This window comes from Molothrus ater, chromosome W, assembly GCF_012460135.2.
Source record: "Molothrus ater isolate BHLD 08-10-18 breed brown headed cowbird chromosome W, BPBGC_Mater_1.1, whole genome shotgun sequence".
NCBI lineage: Eukaryota > Metazoa > Chordata > Aves > Passeriformes > Icteridae > Molothrus > Molothrus ater.
This window is the reverse complement of record NC_050510.2, coordinates 6,853,876-6,876,347: the sequence shown is the minus strand read 5'-3', so window position 1 is coordinate 6,876,347 and position 22,472 is coordinate 6,853,876. Positions and strand designations below refer to the sequence as shown.

Below are 22,472 nucleotides of genomic sequence, written 5' to 3'. Positions count from 1 at the left end.
ATGGAAACCAGCACACCGAGGACTGGAGACAAAGGTGACTCACTGGGGGGCGACGTCTCTAAGTTGAAATATAGTGAAAAGAATGACAATGAGACATGCGAAAGGGGGGCCGAGAACAACTCACAGAAGCTGGATATAGTAATTCGTATAGAGGATAAGAGAGATGGAAGGGGAACAGAAGATGAGGAGGACGGTAGCCCGGAACAGGATAGGCACCGGCAGATGCGGGAAGAAAGGCGACAGATGCAGAGTGAGAGGCGGTTGGAAGAAGATCCCGGGGAGGGGACTAGTCACTCGTATTATACCAGATCTGTGGCATGGAGGGAAGCAGAGCAAAGAGAGGAGGGGAACCATACGATAGCTCCTCTCCGACAACTTATGCCAATGGTAGGGGAGAGGACTAGAATAAAGGTGCCGTTCTCAACAAGTGATCTGAATAATTGGAGGGATGAGGCAAGGAACTTCAGGAGGAATCCAGAGGGAGTAGCGAAGAGGTTTGAATTAATGGCAAAGAATTTGGATATTGATTGGGAAGATATAGAGGTGATGCTGTCAGAGTTGACAGATACAGAAAGGGAACTCGTATTGGAAACAGGAAAACGACATGCTCAAGTGTTATCGGGGAGACTAGAAGATAATTTCCCCAGCAGTAAACCAGAATGGGACCCGGGCAATGAAGAGCATTATCGGAGGCTGGTGCAGTATAGAAAACTGATAGCGATGGGCTTGCGTAATGCGATCCCTAAGGCTATCAATTGGTCGATGCTATATGACATCAGGCAGGGAAAAGATGAGACCCCATCAGAGTTTTTGGATAGACTTCGGGCAGCCATGAGACAATACACACCCCTGGACCCAGCAACGGAAGAAGGGAAACAACACCTGTTGGGATTAATGATGGGACAGAGTAACCCGGACATTAGGAAGAGATTACAAAAGCTTGAGCATCCAGCAAACAAAAACCTGGAGGCGTTGCTGAATGAGGCGTGGAAAGTGTATAATAATAGAGAAATAGAGGAAAAGAAAAAGGAAGATAAGAGGCTTGGTCGAATAGTGGCTGCAGCAATAACAGCTCAAAATACAAACCATTTGGGACCTAATACCAGGGGTAGGGGAAGGGGCTACCCAGTGGGAGGGGGAGGGAGGTTCCAACCCCACCCAGCTAGAATAGGGCCAAACCAGTGTGCCTATTGTTTCCAAACGGGACACTGGAAACGTGAGTGCCCTCAACTAAGAGAAAGATCAATGGACACTACTACTATCGCACATCAGGGCAGTGAATGAGGGGGACCGGTGGGCCGTACCCTAGCAGACCCACTGGTTAAAATGGAGCTAGGGGAAGGTAAAAAGGAATTGGATTTTTTGATTGATACAGGAGCAACATTTTCGGTTTTAAATCAAGAATTGGTACCTAAGAGTGATGAATTTGTACAAGTTGTGGGAGCAACAGGCCAACCAGAAAAAGCTTACTTTTTGAGACCTATCAAATACAAAATTGGGAAACAAATGGGGATTCACCAGTTTCTGTATTTGCCAAATTCACCAAAGCCTCTATTAGGAAGAGACTTACTGGAGAACTTGGGAGCCGTAATAAAATTCAACAAAGACAAATTGGAATTTCAAGTAAGGGAAGAGCAACTGATTACAGCCCTAAGCCTAACAATCAGTTGTATAGAACCGAAGCCTGAAAGTCACAATATTGAGCGTATCCTGAATGAAACATATCCATTAGTATGGGCTACTGATATACCGGGGAAATCACAACAAGCAACACCTATCATTATTGAACTTATACCTGGAGCGAGGCCGGTAAGTAGGAAACAATACCCACTGAGGTTAGAAGATAGAAAGGGAATTGAGCCCATAATCACAAGGTTTTTAGAATTGGGGTTATTGATAGAATGTGAATCGGATTTTAACACCCCAATCCTGCCAGTAAAGAAACCTAATGGAACTTATAGATTAGTCCAAGACCTGAGGGCAGTAAATGAAATAACCAAGACACTACATCCAGTAGTTGCTAACCCTTACACACTCTTAACTAAATTAAAAGATAATCTGACATGGTTCACAGTGTTAGATTTAAAAGACGCATTCTTCTGCCTTCCTTTAGCTCCGGAGAGCCAAAAGATCTTTGCATTTGAATGGGAATCTGTAGATAGGGGAAGAAAAACCCAACTCACCTGGACGGTGTTGCCACAAGGATACAAAAACAGCCCTACAATTTTTGGGAATCAACTAGCCAAAGAACTAGAACAGTGGGAAAGGCCGCTGGGAGATGGTACTCTTTTGCAATATGTAGGTGACCTCCTAATAGCAACAGAAACAGAAGAAGAATGCATTGAATGGACTATTTCCCTGTTAAACTTTCTGGGTTTAAATGGATATCGAGTTTCTCAACAGAAAGCACAGCTGGTACAAGAAGAAGTGGTGTATCTGGGATATGAAGTTTCCAGAGGACAGCGATCCCTGGGAGCAGCCAGGAAAGAAGCCATCTGCCAAATGCCTAAACCAGAGACGGTAAGAGATTTGCGTGCCTTCCTGGGGATGACCGGTTGGTGTCGGCTATGGATCTATCAATACGGGATACTCGCCAAACCACTCTATGACTTACTAAAGGAAAGTAAGGGTGTTCTAGTTTGGACTCCCGAGGCAAAGGGAGCCTATAAGAGACTGAAACAGGAACTCATGAGAGCACCAGCCTTGGGTCTTCCAGACGTGACAAAACCATTCTGGCTGTTTTCTCATGAGCGACAAGGAATGGCCCTAGGAGTCCTAGCACAACAGTTAGGACCACACAAAAGGGCTGTGGCCTACTTCTCCAAGCAGTTGGATGAAGTGAGTAAAGGATGGCCTGGCTGTCTAAGAGCAGTAGCCGCAGTGATAATCAACATTGAAGAAGCCAGAAAGCTCACTCTGGGCCAGAAAATGACTGTGTTAGTAGCTCACACTGTGTCTGCTGTGTTAGAGCAGAAAGGAAATCACTGGCTGTCACCTTCCAGATTCCTAAAGTACCAAGCTATCTTGGCTGAGTCAGATGATGTTACTATCCAGGTAACTAACGTTGTGAACCCAGCTTCATTCCTAGAAGGGAAGACTTCAGCAGAACCCATCGAGCACGATTGCCTGGAAACAATCGAAGCCGTTTACTCCAGTCGCCCAGATCTCAAAGAAGAGCCATTCGAAGATGCAGATGACTGGTTCTCGGATGGTAGCAGCTTCGTAAAACAAGGAATAAGAATGGCTGGTTATGCAGTAACTACCACAGAAGAGGTAATCGAGTCAAACCCTTTGCCTGCAGGGACCTCAGCCCAGAAGGCAGAATTGATAGCTCTGACTCGAGCTCTGGAATTGGCAGAGAACATGCGAATAAATATCTGGACAGACTCTAAATATGCCTTTTCTGTTGTGCACACTCATGGAGCCATCTGGAAAGAAAGAGGACTGTTGACTACTCAAGGGAAAACAGTCAAACATGCGGAGGAAATCCTACGATTGCTAGAAGCAGTCCAACTCCCAGCACAAGTGGCCATAATGCATTGTAAAGGACACCTAAAAGGTAACACTACTCCAGAAGTTGGGAATAGAAAGGCAGATGCAGAAGCTAAATTAGCTGCTGCAAGGACCGGAGAGGTAAATATAACAGCTCTAATACCAGGAGAGCTGGATGTAAACCTCCAACCAAATTATCAGGAATCAGATCATAGATGGATTCAAAGGAATAAAGGTAAACTGTTAGACAGTGGATGGGGACAATTGGAGACAGGACAGTTGATAATACCAGGGAACCTAATGTGGCAGATTGTAAAGACGGAGCATGAAAAGGCCCATTGGGGTCTAGATCCGCTTTACCAATATTTGCAAGCCAGGATAGCAGGACCGAAACTATTTACTACCATAAAACACGTTACATCCCAGTGCGAGCGGTGTCTGAAAAACAACCCAAATACGGGAACCAAGGTACACCAAGGAGCCATCAATCGAGGTAAATTCCCAGGTGAAGTATGGCAAATTGATTTTTCTGAACTCCCAAGAAAAGGGGGGTTTCGGTATTTGTTGGTATTAACTGATACATTTTCTGGGTGGCCTGAAGCATTCCCTTGTAGGACAAATAAGGAAAGGGAAGTAACTAAAGTACTGTTGAATGAAATTATCCCACGGTTTGGGGTACCGAAGAGCATTTCTTCGGATAGGGGTACACATTTCTGTGCAAAAGTGGTGAGAGCAATAAGCAAAGCATTACAAATCAAATGGCAATTACACACGCCTTACCGTCCACAGGCCAGTGGGCAAGTCGAAAAGATGAATCATCTCATCAAACAGCAAATTGCCAAAATATGCCAGGAGACTAATTTACAGTGGTATCAAGCTTTGCCTATTGCTCTGCTTAGGTTGAGAGTCAAACCAAGATCAAAAGAAAAGTTAAGCCCATTTGAAATTTTGTATGGTAGACCTTATGCTATGCAAATTGTAAATGGGGACGCTATAGACCAAATCGGTAACCAGTACATTTATGATTATGTAATTACGGTGGGGAAACAGTTCGATAAGAATGCTGCTGTGGTGATAGAGCACCAACCCAAACAACCTGATTGCAAATTGCATCCGTTTAATCCCGGTGATTGGGTGTATGTTAAGAATCTTTTAGGAAAACCCCTACAAGAGAAGTGGGAGGGACCTTTCCAAGTGCTGCTGACTACCTTCACCGCAGTTCGGATCAAGGAGCGACCCACGTGGATCCATTACTCTCGGGTCAAGAAGGCTCCGGAGAATAAACAAGAGGAACAGACATCATGATCCTGACTCCACCTCAGACCTTCACAACCCTGATCATTGGACTCTCGATAAGTATAGTTCTTCCCCAAGACTCTGCCCCAATAGACCCATGGTCTAATGCCCACCAGTGTATCCACCCGGAGATGGAAACGGAACCGAAGGGATCCTATTTTGAGGTTTATGCCTTACGTAACAATCAGCCATACGCAAGTAAAGCGTGGAATCAGCCCACCATGGTAGCATACAAGGGAGACCTATTCCAAATTGGGTGTCGAGAGCTTGACCCAGTAGAAGGAAAAACAAGGCGGCTAGTATTAACAATTCATCCCTTGATGGCAGCCTCTGAACATAACCTAATTACTTTTAGTCCAGTGAAAATGGGCAAGCCCACCGTCTGGATTCAGCAAAAGGGCCCAATTTCATGTCAGTGGAGTGACTTCAGGGAAGATCCACCCGGATCACAACCCCGAGACTCAGTAATTTATACAGAAGATCCGCTTGGGGAACTACATCCTCAAAACATAACCCTTGACCTTCACCCTCTTCTCTTTTCTGCAGGAAAGATTGTAGCATCTAGTGGTCCTGAGGAAGGGAAAGCACAGTGTGAGATGGCATTTAGATTGGATCAGTCGATGACCTTCACATGTGAAAGAGAGTTGAAAATTCTGGAACTGGGTTCTGGCTTCCCTAAGCGTGCTGTCGGATATAAGGTGGCATTACCAGAGGACGTGATCCCATTGTACCCAGATCTAGACTTGCCCCAAGAAACCACTCCACTGGTGGAATGTATAGCAGTACATAACCTAACCTTTATAGGGCCTCAGGTGATAAGAAAATCTAATGAACAAAAATTATTGTTAGACCCCACTTATTCCCTGAAAAAGGTCCGGATGAACATTCACACCGATATTACATATTTGCAGAAGGATTGCCAACCATTTATACAGCAAAGCCTTAAGGGATGGAATGCATGGTTAGCAACAAGGTCTCATCACAGAAGAACACAAAGAGATATAAGTGGGTGGATTGGCTCCGGATTTGGTATATTAAACACGATAGATCAAGAGGTGTTAGTAAACAAATTGAGTACTGTCACGTCGAACTTGGGGAAGCTTAAAATGCCTCTCAGTTCATCCATGATCACATTAGCAGAAACACAATCGCTAGTAGCAAAATTGCTAACCATGGTAGCAAACAACACTGCAGAGGATTTCGCAAAGTTTGCTGACTATACAGGGGAACTTAGCAAAGAAATTGCACTAGCTATCCAATGCCCTCAGACGCAACAATGGGTACAATCAGTAGCGGCAGGAATAATGAGAGAAGGAACATCAGGTATATTACCTCAAGAGATAAGAGAAACAATATTAAAGGACAATCATACTACACAATTTGAGAAGGACCACCAAGCCTGGTGGCAATTAGTAAATTTCACTTATGAGCCTCAACAAGAACACATTGAAGCCTATGTCCTCACCATTAGTGCAGCAGAGGAAAGAGCTATCTTTCCTATCCTCACTCTTGGGACCATACATCAAGATGTCATTGTCAGGCCAATAGACCATAATGTCTGGGCCAGTTATGATAATACCAAAAATAGGTGGCAATCGGTTAGCACAGAAGCATGTATTCCTAGAGGACAATTAGGCTATGTCTGCGAAAACGCTGTAGTAGAAGCAGAAGACTTATGCTTAGATGCCGAAAATAGTGTATGTACATTTGAAATGCTTCCGCATAATAGAACACAATCACAAGTTTACTATATAGGGAATGGGTGCGCTTGCGTAAGGACAGCTTGTGACAACGTCACTATAGATAATTGCCAAATGGAGACTAACAATACTAACTTCTGTGTATGCAACTTCACCAAGATAGTAGGTTGTGATTTTCATTATACTGTCCCAATAACTACTCAACAGCTAATTAACGCAGATTTTAACCTATATCAAGAGATACCGAAATTACAAATAGGGATGGGCGTCAAAGTTCTTAAAGCAATGCTCGCACATCCTAAAGTAAAGAAATTGGTGCAAAAGGTGAATCAAACAACTAAACGAATGGTATGGCAGGTAGAACATAATTCAGAAAAAATAAAGAATGTCCTGACCGAAGTGGAACAAGTAGGCCAGCATCATTGGTGGGATATCTTTATAGGATACTCCCCAACAGCTACACAGGTCTTCAACTACCTGGTACACCCAATGCTAATAGTAATTGTAATTCTGTTACTATTAACTCTCACAAATATTTGTATGTGGTGGAGACTAAGAATCATAATGAGAAGGACCCAAATGATTTGGGCTATGGTACGAGCGTATCAGCGCCCTATAGGATTAGAATTTGACGAAAGAATTCGTAAGTTATAAGAAAAGGGGGGAATGAAGCCATTCATTATATTGAACAATAAGTTTTTGAGAAATAAAAGAATTAAAAGACACTTAAAAGTATATCAAGGGAATCGCAGAAGTTAATAAATAACCTAAAATACACTATTAGGAAGAACTTTGATCAGATATTTGGATAAGTTAATAAATAACCTAAAATACACTATTAGGAAGAACTTTGATCAGATATTTGGATAAGTTAATAAATAGCCTAAAATACACTGTTAGGGAGCCCTAACTTTGATCAGATATCTAGATAAGTTAACCAAAAAACACACACAGAAGAAACTTTGGAATTAGAATATTTGAAGAGGAAACATTGGAATTAGAATATTTGAAGAAAAAGCAGAAATGGAAGCCAATAAGTTAAAGTGACCTGCCAAGCCGTCAGAATCAAGCCAACTACAACAATAACTTCTGCCAAGCCATGGAAAGACATGCCAAGAATAACAGGAAACTGCCCAAATTAGGAAAAGCTTAAAATTTAACTAAGGAAGACCAAGAATTCCTGGAAGACTCCGACTGTACTCCTGCCTACCTATGAATATGCATGTAATAATGATGTAATCCTTTTTCAAAATTGTATAAAAACCTGCTTTTGCTGTACACAATTTGGAAATCCATTTAGTGATTTCTCCAACGCGTTGCCAATAAATACCTCCTGCCTATAGACCTCAAATCCAGTCTCTGGGCAGCTTATTCCCGCCTTTTGGGGCAAAATTCGGCATCAAGTGTTTGGTGGCTTGATTTTGATCCATCCACAGAAATAACAAGAGTTTGAGGACAAGAGAATCACTTTAGAATGAAAAGTGTAAAAGGGACACATTTAGAGGGTGAAATATAGACTTTAAAGTTTTTGGTACAGGGGGGTTATGGAGACAAGACGGAAGGATCAGGGCGTGTCTCGTCCTTCTTCTTTCTTCTTCTTGTCCTCCATCTCCTGTGGTGATGTTGGCACTTGGGGATTGGTTTATGGTAAAGGTGCACTTGCTAACAAGGATGAAAAGTATTGGAAAATAAAGGTAAATATTATGAACGTAGATTTTAGTATAAAAAGACATGACCGCCCGTGGGTGGGCAGAGAGTGCCTGTGGTTGCCTTGCAGATCAGACCTCTGTTGGGCAGACAGAAAATTTTGTAGATAAGAAATAATAAACAATCTGAAGACCGAAAAGCTGAAGAGTCCAGACTCGTCCTTTGAAACGCGTGCCACCCAAGAACCACACTACCCGTGTCGGGGCAGAGACAGACAGCCGAACCCGACACACAATGATAGCACTTGCACTTCTTCCACATTGAACATGCATTTGATAAATAATACTGGCAAGACAACAACCTTACAAGAAACTGAAATTCCAGGAGTTAACACCTCACATAACCCTATAAACACCACCACAACTTCGAATAATATTCCCATATGTGAACTTAAAGCCCTGTCACCTTCAGTGTATATTCCATGGTCACCATGTAGGATGGAAAACCCTGAGTAACATCAGATACACTCCCTTAATGTATCAGTCTCAGAATAGAGCCCACTGTGATACATGAAGAGACAAGATCCACCAGCAGAAAGTGTGAATCTGAGTGAATCTAAGGTTTATTCGGAAGCATCAGTATATATATATATATCTTTACTCCTAAGAGCTTTTTTTGGTTACAGCTTACAGACGTGATCAGTCTTACAATAAATCTGTCCTCTTGACATTTTCCATTGTTCTCTCCAAAACCATAGTAAAGGAGCCTGAAGAGTGTACATCTATGTTGACATAGAAGTAGAAACACATTTGTTCAGTTCTGTCTCAGGTACACGCTGTATCAGAGAGACCGGCTGCTGGTGCTGTTGCTGCCATTCTCTGTTTAACTCTTTCCTTACACTAACACCTGTTAACCCAACAATTCCCCCTTTCCTATTCTTAATAGGGTCATGGACAAAGTAAGTGCAACCATAGCTGCTTTTTGTGGGCCTTTAACAGCTTTGATTATGTTGAAAAGGACAAGACAGAAAATTTTAAAAGATATCACTGCTAGACAACCTAATCCAATAAAATCCCAAACTCGTAAATTTATTCCCGAAAACCAATTTTTTTTTACTTAGCCAAGATCATTTTTTAAGTCTGTTAGTACCTTTTGCTTGTCTAGAGTTTGCAAATCTCTGAGTTGATCTTTTGAGTGTGAAGTGAGTGGATATCTTGTCTCAGGGCTTTATCAAAGGCTCCTTGGAGGTGGTTTTTGATTGTTTCCCAATTTTGTTCCATTTCATTCCATGGAAGAGGAGTGACACATAAAGAGTTATGTATATGTTCCTAATCACAATGTAAAGATATGCAGGCTTTTTGAGCCTCAACTCTTTTGTCAATCCACAAAAGAGCACTTTCTAAGTGTGTTGATTTTGTATTAATTGACATTTAGTGAGGAGGGAAGAAGTTACTTATGGAAATGATTTTTCTGAGAGGAGCTGCTGACAGTTCCTTCTATGCCTGAAAAAACGAATTAGTGACTTGTTTTGAATATTGACACTTTGTTAAACTACTACAAAGTTGAATACACGTCTGTGAACACACATGTAAAAATGAACAAACTTTGGGAACTTTTTTTTTTTATTTTTGGTATTGAATAGGTAACAAGACGTGGCCTGGGCCGGGCCCGCTCTGTTGTGGCCTACGCAGCTAGGCAGGGTCTGGGCCAGGCCCTAGCGGCTGCTGGGCAGGGGAAGGGGATGTTATCAGCTGCTGAGTTTTAGTCTGGTTGTTGAGATCTTAGCTCTCTCCCTAGCGCAGTTGCTGAAAAAATTTGGAGGCAGTTCTGCAGCCCGCGCAGAAAATAGCTTTGTAGTTGGAATTGAACTCAACAAAGGCTAAAAACTAGTTATGTGACCAGAGCGGCCTCTGCTGTTTTGGCTGGGCTTCTTAAGATTTTTGACCTAGTCCCTTCCTAGTGCAGCTTGAAAATTTATTACTGTGACTACTTTGGCCACTGCCCGGCAGGGATTACATGACTATTTACAGACCCAGAGTGAGATATTAACTCTTTCAGTACACAGATAAGACTTACAGACCTTCAATCCTCCCTCAGATTAGAGAAAAAAACAGAGTAAAGACATGTAGTAGAACAACATTGTGGTGCTGTGAGGTCCCCAGGACAAGGTGAGAGATGAGAATTTGACTCCATGTTCTCAGAAGGCTGATTTATTATTTTATGATATTATATTTTATTAAAAGAAACAATATACTAAAACTATACTAAAGTAAGAGAAAGGATACATAAGAAGGCTAGAAAGGAATGATTATGAAAGCTCGTGACTGACTCCTCAGAGTCCAACACAGCTGGCTGTGATTGGCCATTAATTAAAAACAATTCATATGTTTGGATAAACAATCTCCAGACCACATTCCAGAGGAGCAAAACATGCAGAAGCTGAGGCTTCTCATCTTCCCAGAAGAAGAAATCCTGGCGAAGGGATTTTTCGGAAAATATCACGGTGACACAACATGAAGACACCAAGGTCAGTAAAGAAAGAATCAAGTCCCAGATGACAAGAGAATTAAGAGAATGCCTTAGGTTTAGGCTGAAATCTTCTTGTAAAGCTATGAAGAAGATATAATTAATGCATCAGACTCTTTTTCCTTGTAATTCATTGAAAAGTATGGGGGATGAAGTGTTCAAATTGTAGATATGAGCAAAGGCATCTATGTTAAAGCAAGCAGATGTTGAAGTAGCTATTATCCCAAGAGAAGTTTGAATAGAGAGAGAGAGAGGAGTGATGAAGACTCTTTGCTCTCAGGGAAAGAAGAAGACCTCTGTTCCCAGAAATGAAGATGATCTCAGAGATAAATAAAGAGAACTTTTGCTCTTGAACAACTCATCTTTAAAATAATACTCCATAAGTTAACATAGCCCATATATGCAACTATATAAAAGCTGTGAATGATGAGAGACACTTCACGATTGCAGATTCTCAAGCAGCTACTATTTGTAGACATTAAAAGCCATGAGAGAACTGTTTCTTGGGAAAAACCCCCATAGCATAGCAAGGAAAACTTTTCCCGAAGTGAACTGAAAAAAACCTATTCTAGAAGTGATAAACTGACTAAATTATTTCTATACATTGTTAGGGAGAAAGAAAAAGTTGTAGGGGGGAGGAGAAATTTTCTAAAAGTTTTATTCTGATTCTTATTGTTCTTTCTTTTAGTTACTGTTAATAAAGTTTTCTTTATACACTTTTGAAGTTTTGAGCCTACTTTGCCTTCCTCCTAATCCTATCTCACAGCAAGAAATGACCAAGTATATTCTAGTGAGTGCACTGGCATTTAGCCAGCACTGAATCCACCACATTAATTGGTGCATTGGCTGAGAAATTTCAAATTTATGAACCAAAACCACTAGACCAAGGCATCTAATCTGGTCATTTTTTCCTTGTCAATTTGCTCTTGTGTTTGTAATTCTTTCATGATATTGGTTAGAGCTTGTACCATGGTGTGGGCAGTTTGAAAGGAATTAAAGCTGCAACAGCTGCAGAGGCTGTGGTTAAAACTATTACAGCAGAAATGATGGCAAAGATCAACCAACCGAGAAATTTGGAAACTTGTTTCTTACTCTTTTGGATTTCCTCCTGGAATAATTGAGCCAATTGTGAGAGTCCGTCTTGTCCTTCCCAAGTCCTAGTCAGATTTACAGGTACCCAAATTTCTGGTCTTCTCTTAAATGGAAGAAGAACAGAAAAGTTATTCATATCTTCATTGGTTACACATGATTTAAAACCAAAATAATTAGCCGACAGAAAATACAAGCCTTTCCTATAATCAATCAAAAAATCATTAGCTAAAGCAAAAACTGATGGGTGCAAAGTACAAGTCATTAGTGATTGTTTCTTTAGCAATATTAAATTTGCAATGGTAGCATTCTTGTTCAAGTTCACCTGGTATATGGTATTACCAAAACAGCATTTTCCACAGATACTTATGAACATGTGATTGATTACTACCTAGATAATATGGAATCAATGGTCTGGCCATTCCACAATCATGTGAAACAATGGTGTGGTTTGCCTTTTGGAAGGGAAGGATGATTTTATTTTTCCCCTTTTCTCTAAGGATACTATGTGGTCTCCAATAAATAATTCTCCCATACTGTAAGAATTGTTGTTGTGGTTGTTGTCCTAAACATGATGTCCATTCCAAACATTGTAAATTGGAAATGGTTGTAAAATTACATTAGGGATAATGATGTGAGGTGGCATCCACAGGACTGTTAGACAGAATGGTTGGCAATGTAATAGCAGTCAATTTTTCTCCTGAGGATTCATATATCAAGTGCAATTTGTCATGGTTTAGGGCAAATTTGGGAAAGAAGCATCATATAGCCAACCCAGGACATAACTGCATAGAGAAATTGGCACAAGGTAAAGGTGAAAAGGTACTTGTTTGATTCCACATTAAGCAAATAGGTGGCAAATCAGTAACATAAGAAGCATTGATAGCATATGTATTTACAACATCCTGATCCTGATCCTGATCTAGAGGAGGAAGCCAAGTTTCTCCTACCCATTCTGTTCCATTGTTGTTGAGGGGATGTTCTGGATCCCACCAGGTCAGAGACCAAAACAGTGGTGGGTCAAAAACATGTGCCCAGTAGATTCTTCCTTCCACCATTTGATGGCGGTATAGCAGAAGAAAGATGACAAGACTCAACGTTGTTGTCCTTAGGTAGGGTTTGATGTATGTTGCCCAGAGCCAATATGGTCCTGAGGGCAAAGAAACACATCCATAGCCTCTTCCCCAAGCTAGCAGTGGAACTGGACCTTTCTACTGACCACTGTGTACATCCTTGTATGTGACTTCTGGGTGAACTCCTTCTCCATCAGTTGTCTGACCCAGGAGCCTTTGATGTGCCATGAGGTCATCCCTAGTGGAAAGATTAAAAAAAATTAAAACATAGGTTGCTTTATCAAGCTGCTCCTGAGTGAAAATGCCTATGGGATTCCCCTTTTTTTGTTTCAGTGGCATGTTTTTCAATGTGAAATGTGCCCTCTCCACTACGGCTTGGTCTGTTAGAGAATGGGAAATACCTGTAATATGTTTGATCTGCCAAGTATAGAAAAAAATCTTGTGTTTTTTAAGATGTATGTGCAGGTCCTTTATCTTTTGCCATCTGTTGAGGCACACCCATAGTAGTAAAGGCATGCAGCTGGTGTTGGGTGGCATCTTTTGATTTCTCACCTTTGTGAGCTGTTGATACTATGAAACCTGAAAAAGTGTCAATGGAAACATGCACATATTTAAAAATCCCAAAACTCAATATGTGGGTAACATCTGCTTGCCAAATGTCATTAGGTTTTTACCCTCGTGGGTTTGTACCTAATGTTTGTGGTAAGGAAAAAGTTTGCTGGCATTGTGAACAAGCACTCACTATATCTCAAGCTTGTGGCAAGGTTAAGCCAAATTGTTTTGCCAGTGCTCAGGCATTTTGATGATAGAAATCATGAGAAAGTTTTGCCTGCCCTAATTTTTGTGATATAGTGACTGTCATGGTGAGAGCATCTGCTCTCACATTACCTTCCACTATAGGTCCAGGCAGAGTGGTGTGTCATCTAAGGTGAAAAATGTAATATTCATGAGACCTGTGAAGTAGAAGGTTATACAAAGTGGTTAATAACACAAAAAGATCTTTGTTAGAGACTTCCTTCAGGAATCAATGTTCCATTCTCTGGATGATTCCTGTAACATAAAGAGAATCACAAACCATGTTAATAGGTTCCTGTGAAAAAAGACTAAATGCTTCTACCACTGGTGGAATTCAAGCCCCTCAGGGCACAGGCCCAGAGGGAAATCCAGGTACAGGGATTGAACGGAAACTCCTGGAGAAACTGAGATATATGAAGCCACAAAGTGAAATAGAAATATAGATTTAGAATATAGATTTTAGCTTTTAGTAGAAACTTATACTAGGTGCCTTGAGTATCTAAAAAGCTGCAGCAGAGAGCAGACGCCTTTTTGCCCTTAGGCACAATTCTACCATAGTAGTGGTATTTCCATAAGGTTACCCTGCCCCAGACAAAATGTAAACTTAGCCTGTTGTTCACAATTTTTAGATATAGTGTTCCCATAAATGAGGAGAACTGATAGAAATACATACGTAGTTCGGAGTAATACTCTGGTGATGCTGTGTAAAATCTTACAACCACTAGAATTAGGCCATGATTGGATAGAAAAGAAAAACTAGAACTGTGTATTAAACTCATTGGCTTATAGTTAACCTATACTTCTGTATGCTGGGTGTTCCTTCCTTCCTGCTTGCCTGCTGCCTGTTTGCCCCCTTAAGATCCTGCTCGGTTGTTGCTGTTTTGCTGCTGCTGCCATGCCAGAGATAACAATGTATCCCCTTGAAACTCTCGCCTTCAGAAGATGTTAGAAGAATATAGAATAAAGACTTTAGCGTGGCGCAGCAGCAGCCTGTTCCTTTTTACTCTTGCATGGGTTAAGGCACCCATCACAAGCCCACATACCACAGCTGCCAGTTTGACTAGCTGGGTAGATCCAGGTTGGAAAGGTTTTGCGTGTTCCCATTTGTAAGACTGATCCTGGGGCCTTTCGAGAGTCTGATCCGGCTAGCTCTGGACCCCTGGGCCCTTCACAATCTCAAAAGGACAAAAGTAAAAGACTGGAGGTGCTCTTTTTCCTCGGGATGAACATCCCACATTTATTGTGGAACCACTCCAGGAGGTCCGGGAGAGAGAAAAAGAGAGTCGAGGGCCTCGTCACAGGGGATTTTAAACCCAGGGGAAGGGGGGCGGAGGAGAGGGGCCACAGCCAATGGGATACAAGTGATGGGAGGGGTGAGGGGAAGAGTAACCTGGAGAGAGACCACCACCACAGGGGCTTTGGGGGAGATGGGAAAAACGGAACAAACCATGTGATACAAACATACTATTCAGTGCAAAATACCAAACACCCAGTGCAAAACAATAACTGAAGAAACCACTTCGTGCAATACAACACCCATTGTCCTGTATAATTTTCCACAGGGTCACAGCTTTCTGTGTTTTCCCTGATCCATCAGTGAAAACAGTTTTTTCATCAGGGATAGGTGTTTTTGACTGTAGACATCTTGGTAGGAAGTTCTTTGAAGGACTGCAACAATGCATGTCAAAACATTGTGTGAATAAACTGTCCATTATATTCCGCAAGAGCAATTTGAAATGACAGTGAATCCCTGAAGAGATTCTCTAATTCTGCTGCAATAACAGGGAGGTGTATCATTGCCGGATCATATCCTGTCAGGCTCTGACATTGGAGTCATCCCATCAACAGCAGTTGAAAAATAATTTTGAATTCAGTGGTTATAGTTTTTGGAAAAGGTGTGTGGCAAGAAAATCCATTCTAATAACCAGAAAGTACGTTCTTACACATCACATTGGCCAATAAGAGCATAGGGTTAGAAAGATTGTAAAATCAGGAACAGGCGCAGAGGCAAATCTGGATTTTGACATCTGCAAAGGACTTGTTGATTTTATCACTTACAGTCTATAAAGCCTTTTGTGCAGTTTTTGTCAATTTCCATGGGGAAGAGAGGTCTGGGTCCCCTTTTAGCAATTGAAATAAAGGAGATAATTCTTCTGTTGCAATTCCCAACAGAGGGTGAAACCATAAGCAAGGGATTTTAAAACAGCATCAGCTGCTGCTTGCATTTCAATTTGCCGTTTGATCACTGATTGCAGTTGGTTGATGAAGGTGATGTATGGTTCCTGGGCATCCTGACAAATAGCAGCAAAATCTGGGTCTAGGTTTTTTGTATCAGGTACTTTCCTTAGAGCACTGTCCTGGGTTGTAAGATATGGTTTGGGGGTATTCTATTTCCCATCTGTTATAGGTGGGGCAGTTTCTTCTGTTAATTGGGCAGTTTACTTTATCTCTTCTACAAACCAATCCTCTGGGGAGATATTTTCTGTTAATGTACCATTGAACCTCACTGCATGACTGATAAAATGACATCATCCCATTGTGAGAAGCTCTGCCCAGAGGGAGGAGCCAAGCATTCCTACCTGTATATAATCAGAGATTTGGAAGACCACAGCCAGCCTTTTCCGCTGGATTCCCAGAGGAGTAGCCTTTTCCCATTGGATTCCCAGAGGAAGATCAGGCCCATCTACACCACCACTAGATCTTCAGAAGAGAACTCCACCCTTCTACAGGATCAGTGCTTCAACAGAACCACATCTGTCACTCCAGGAGGACTGCAGCCACCATTTAATTGGACTGCTACCACCACCCTGACCAACAGGGTGTCAGGTCATATTCTGACTCTCAGTGGGGGTTTTTTTGTTTATGCTATTGCATTTCTATTTTTAATTTTCCTAGTAAAGAACTGTTATTCCTATTCCCATATCTTTGCCTGAAAGCCTCTTAATTTCAAAAATTATAATAATTCGGAGGGAGAGGCTTTACATTTTCCATTTCAAGGGAGGCTCCTGCCTTCCTTAGCAGACACCTGTCTTTTCAAACCAAGACAAGCACACACCACAATAGTTGTGCTTTGGTCCCAGGCCTGGGGTTGTAATTGCAGCTGGGTACAGCCAGTGGCATACATGCCAGTTCCTGAGAGCTGGGGTGCCATGATATTAAGTGGCAGATTTTGATTACCATTATTCAATGCCTGGGTTTCAGCCAAATCTACAAATTCCATCCACCACACAAGATACTGCCCCCCCAGTAAAACTGTTTTAAAAAGAGATTTCCAGTCCACCGGTAGCATGATATGTGATTCAGCTATAGCATCTATTAAATTCACAGTAAAAGAGGAATGCAAGCCATTTTCCTTCACTGATTTCTTTAGTTCTTTAACAATTTCATAGGACAACTGTTCACGATGTGGATTTTGATTACACTATATTACAGGCATAGCTTGTAAAAATTCAACATCTCCCTCTGGTAAAGCTCTCCTGTGGCAGTTATGTATGAACCTTTCTTGCTCAGGTTTAGTGGATAGCATGTCCTCATCATCATTAGCAAGGTGACATGGCATAGGCAGGAGGACGAGTGGGTGAAAGGGTTGCAGCTGCCTTTCGGCACACTGTCTGTAATATTTCTTTGGTGCTTGGAGCAGTGGCTGCCATAATGTGTATTGGGGTCAGACGAGGGTATAAATCTGGTTCTTGGTCAGGATCGACTGGCCCTGGATCAAATGGATCTTGGCATTTCAGATCATCCTCCTCAGGAAGAAAGGATAGTGGTTCATCCAAGGGGACATGGTCCACTTCCTTAAATTGTTGCAAGGCAGAATACATGACATGCCAAGTCACAATATCATCAGGGTGAATGTCATGGTGAGTAACCTGACTAGTTTGTAAGCATTCCCCGACTTTTTGCCAATGACTAAGTTCATAAGAACCATCAGAGGGGTACCAGGAGTTTTATTGAATCCAAATGAGTAAGGATATAAGTTTCTGAGGTATTACTTTAAATCCTTGCTCCCTGCTAATGTGCAACAGAGAGTCTTTATGGAGTCTTTGAGATTTGGTTGCACTTTGCCAAATAATTAAAGTGCTGCCCAGCCGCTCACTATGCTAACCTGATTCTATAGCTGTGAGGAGAGGAGCTTCTCGGTGATCTTGCTGACCCAACATGGTGGGTCAACTGGTGTGCATCACAGGATGTTAGCCCACGTTGTAGGGCACTATTTGTGATACATGAAGAGACAAGATCCACCAGCAGAAAGTGTGAATCTGAGTGATTCTAAGGTTTATTCGGAAGCATCAGTATATATATATATCTTTACTCCTAAGAGCTTTTTTTGGTTACAGCTTACAGATGTGTTCACAGTCTTACAATAAGTCTGTCCTCTTGACATTTTCCATTGGTCTCTCCAAAGCCATGGTAAAGGAGCATGAAGAGTGTACATCTATGTTGACATAGAAGTAGAAACACATTTGTTCAGTTCTGTCTCAGGTACACGCTGTGTCAGAGAAACCGGCTGCTGGTGCTGCTGCTGCCATTCTCTGTTTAACTCTTTCCTTACACCAACACCTGTTAGCCCAAAAGCCCACAAGGCCATTTTATCTGTAACAATGCCAGACTTAATGTAAATGGCTCCTACTCAGGAAGCATTAGCTGGAGGAATGGAGGAGTCGGGGTCTGTCACACAGATCAGTGATGCCAATGGTGAATTGCCCCCCATACAGTTCACTGGTGATTAATGCTCTCCTTCCTGCCTCCACAAATGTGGGCTTTGAGTTATTCTGATGTATCATCTACATATTGGATGAATGCCACATTTCACGACTCTTGATACCATGATAGGCACAACACATCCTTATGCATTTTTATTAAAAACAAATATGACAATTGAATCTTGTGATCAATCATATTGCATCACAGCCATCAACCCTGTGTATATCTCCTGCATCACCCCTGAAAATATTACTGAAAGGAATTTTACTTATTTCTTACCTCTTTGTCAGCATGCAAAAATATGGATTCCTGTGAATCTTACATGGGAATGGAAAAGGGAATCAGGAGTCGTGTATCTAAAACACCTGTTTTAAAGGACTCTAAATGAACTAACAGATTTATTGCTTGGCTTATTGCTTTTATTGTATCTGCTATTATTTTTGCTTTGTCTCCTATTGCCACTGATGCTTTAACAGAACCAGTAAAAACAGCTCATGAACTCAGTTCTGTAATGAATAATTTCACAGAGGAATTACAAATGCAAACAGTACTTGATCAAGAAATATTAGCATGCTTAGACGACCTTGAGGCTGCTTTGCTATGGGTAGGAGAAAAACAAGATGCCCTAAATACCCGATTGCGCCTTCACTGCAATTGGCAGCACACTGATACTAACGTATGTGTCATGGGTTAACACTGGTGCAGTGCCAGTGCACCTATGAAAACATATTTTTCTCAAATGGCTGCTGTGAGATGTGACCAGAAACAGAGCAGAGCAGGCTCAAGCTTAAAAATAAAGAAAAAAACCTTATTAAGCTACACTATAATAAAAGGAACACACAAAATTCAGAATGAAAACCTTCCAAAACATTCCTCCTCCCCCCCCACCCAATTTCCACCAAAGCATAGTGAGACAAAACCTTGGATTCTCAGTCAAGTTACCACCTCTCAGATAATCAGTTCTTGGTTCATCAAGGGAGAGAGGAGTCTCTCTTGTACCATAGTCTTCCACAGGAAACACAGTTGAAACCTCTTATGTTTCCATGTCACACGTGGCACCGCCCGGAGAAAATCTGCCATTGTGACATCCTGCTTCCATGTACAGTGCATGGACCAAAACTGCTTATAGGGTTCTTTTTAAGGACACATTGCCAAGTACCAAAAAACAACAGTTTCTCATTTGGGAACAAGAGTTCCCCCCATTTTCACCTCCCCTGGGGCCGAGGGTCTTGAGAACAGAGATCTTCTTCCTCCCTGAAGACAGAGGGCACCACACCTTCCTCATCTTTCTCTGTTCACTCCTACACATGGCATCACTGCAGCAGGTCACTCTCTCTCCTGCACTGGCAATCACTACAGCAGGTCACTCTCTTGGCTCAAACCACTGCATCCCCCTAAATGCAGTCTCTGTGTTACAGGAAAATTGGTTCAGTCTATGGCTATACAAGAAAAAGTCCAGCCAAAGGCCACTCCATCATCTCTTCCCACCTAGGATTCTTTCCCATCTTCTTCTGACATCTCAGGTCCTGGGCTGTCTCTCTTCTCTTTCAGATCAAGGAGGATTAGTGTTTCACAAAGATTTCTTTGTCTAAGGAGGGGTTAAAATCTCGGGCTGTGCTGCCCTCAGGACAGCTGAAATCTCACAGCGGCCTGCCCAAGACTCCCACGGCTAAGCACCTTCCCTCCCCTTTCTATTTCTCCTCTGCCTGCTGCCAGCACATGATATCAAATTTCAAGGTGGCACAGGCGGTCTCACTCTCTGGGGGGAGGGGCTGCCCGGAACATCCCAGTGTTTCTCCACCCCTCTGTCCTGCAGAGGCCAGCCCAGTTCCATTCCCTTCACCCCGCTTCTCTGTCCGGGGCTCCTGGCCTACCTCAGCCTAGGTGCATGGCTTCCCCTCCCCCACCCAGCCTGTGGCTGGGTGGGGGAGGTCTGAACTCTTCACTGACGGAAACAAAAGAGAGTTCCTCTGGGAGTTCTCTGCTTTTAACCTCCTGTGTTCTCAGAGGCGTGTCCATATCTTCAGTGGTTACACCAGGTGTCAATATTCAAATCTGACCACTGATTGATTTGAGTATAACTTCCCAAGAAAACTCACTTCCTTGTGAACCTATGACAGTATATTACCCTTGTAGAATGGAACTCTTCTGAAACTTCTTGGGATAAGGTGAAGGCTCATTTAAAGGGGGCATTTTCTACAAATATGAATGAAAATATAAATGCATTAAGAGATAGCCTTAGGAAATAATCTCAGTCTTTACAAACCATTTCTGAACAGAATTTCTATGATATGCTTGCTAATGACCTTACTTGGATTAATCCAAAATTTGGTTTAAGGGACTAAATTTACGCATATGACTGTTTGGTGCTTTGGGAGTGGGTCTCTTTTATTCTCATTACAGGACTTCTTTGCCTGTGGGGACTGTTCCGAGCCAACAAATAGGCAGAAGCAAATGTAATGGCTGCCACCATGATCAATTCCTCCTCAAACAAAGAAGTGGGAGATTTAGATGTAACTGCTGTTCGACCTTAGCATCTCCCTGAGAAATCACATACTGTAGTATATGGTAGAGATAATTCATGCTATTAATGTATAAAATATTGTAAAATCCAAGCTATGTCTTTTGACCACCCCAGCCAGGAGCAGAGTCTTATTTTTATCCAATTAGTTCCCGGACAACGTTAAGATAATATTGAGTCTCTTAACGTATGAATGGAACCTTCCTGAAGTGATGATCACCGACTTCCCTTGAATGCAGGAGTGATCTCGCACCTCGAAGATTGCATCTACTACACTGATTACCGGCGCCACCCTTTACATGTGAATGCCGACTTCTCCGGAGTGCTCTGACAACATCTAGACACCTGGAACTGGACTTTTATCTAACCCTCCACATGTATGGCCCCAGTTCTGCATGTGAAGGGACACAAAGGAACATTCAGTCATCTCTGCCTCAGGCAGAATAAACTGTATAAAAGCTCGCTGCACAAAGCAGCCGGTGTGAACTGAGGGGGAGACTGACATTTTGGTGGTCAGATCCAGGTTCACCCAGCGCCAATCCCGGGATTGACGCTGCCCTTGGCTGTGGTGTTTTTTTTTTCTGATTGGAATTCTGTTTCGCTGACAATCTAAAAAATCATGGCTAAATTTTCTTATAAATTTGGCTCCTGATTTGATCATTTATAACACATACTAAGGGTCATGGCGAGCCATAAATACTTATGCAAGAATGCCTTAATTGTTGTATTGCACGAAATATTATATTTACTTGTTTTGCACTGGGTTTGCTATTTTGCACTGAATAGTATGTTTGAATCACATGGTTTGTTCCCTTTTTCCCCTCTCCCCCTAAGCCCTGGTGGTGGTCTTGTCCCGGGTCACTCCCTCCCCTCGCCCCTCCCATCACTTGTATCCCATTAGCTGTGGCCCTTCTCCTTCGCCCCCCTTCCCCTGGGTTTAAAATCCCCCGTGACGAGACCCTCTACACTCTTTTTCTCTCTCCCAGACCTCCTGGAGTGGTTCCACAATAAACATGGGACATTTGTCCCGAGGAGAAAGAGTGCCTCCAGTCTTTTACTTTTGTTCTTGTGAGATTGTGAAGGGCCCAGGGGTCTGGAGTTAGCTGGATCAGACTCTTGAAAGGCCCCAGGTCAATCTTACACTTAATTAAGCAGCTTGAAAGCTAGCTGAAGTGGAATGCTTGAGAATGTTTTCGATAAGAGCAAGAAACATCCTCCTCTACTATTTGTTTGCATGTTGATTAGTGATTTTAGTATCTTGTTTGGCTGCATAGCCTAATAACATAGCCTGTAAACAGTAAAATATATAAAAGGCTCCCACATAAAGCAATTCTGTCACACTGTTATGGATTCCATGCCTCAGTTGCTACAATAAGTATGTGTAATTGAACTTTGGGTATTCAAGAAAAAGCAAAATAAGAATTATGTCATGCTTGATTTTCATATTCATTCAGTCTCTGCTTGGATTTACAGTAAAATGAGTAACATGTTGACGTTATAAAACAATCTTTATTGTATACATTGTTCTGTGATTAAAAAGCTTTCCCTTTCATCTTTATATAATACATGCAAATTTATATTCTGTATATTTTGCAAGTCATTTAATTGCTTCTATATTGTGTCCACATG

At 42.0% G+C, this 22,472-nt stretch overlaps 1 protein-coding gene across 1 annotated transcript; it reads left to right on the top strand.

Moving 5' to 3' along the window:
- On the top strand, nucleotides 1–21,174 carry LOC118701486 (uncharacterized). Its single transcript, XM_054517768.1, has 3 exons — nucleotides 1–730; nucleotides 1,733–3,985; nucleotides 21,083–21,174. Exons 1-3 carry the CDS (start codon nucleotides 1–3, stop codon nucleotides 21,172–21,174), a joined length of 3,075 nt encoding a protein of 1,024 aa, XP_054373743.1.
- The last annotated feature ends 1,298 nt before the right edge of the window (nucleotides 21,175–22,472 follow it).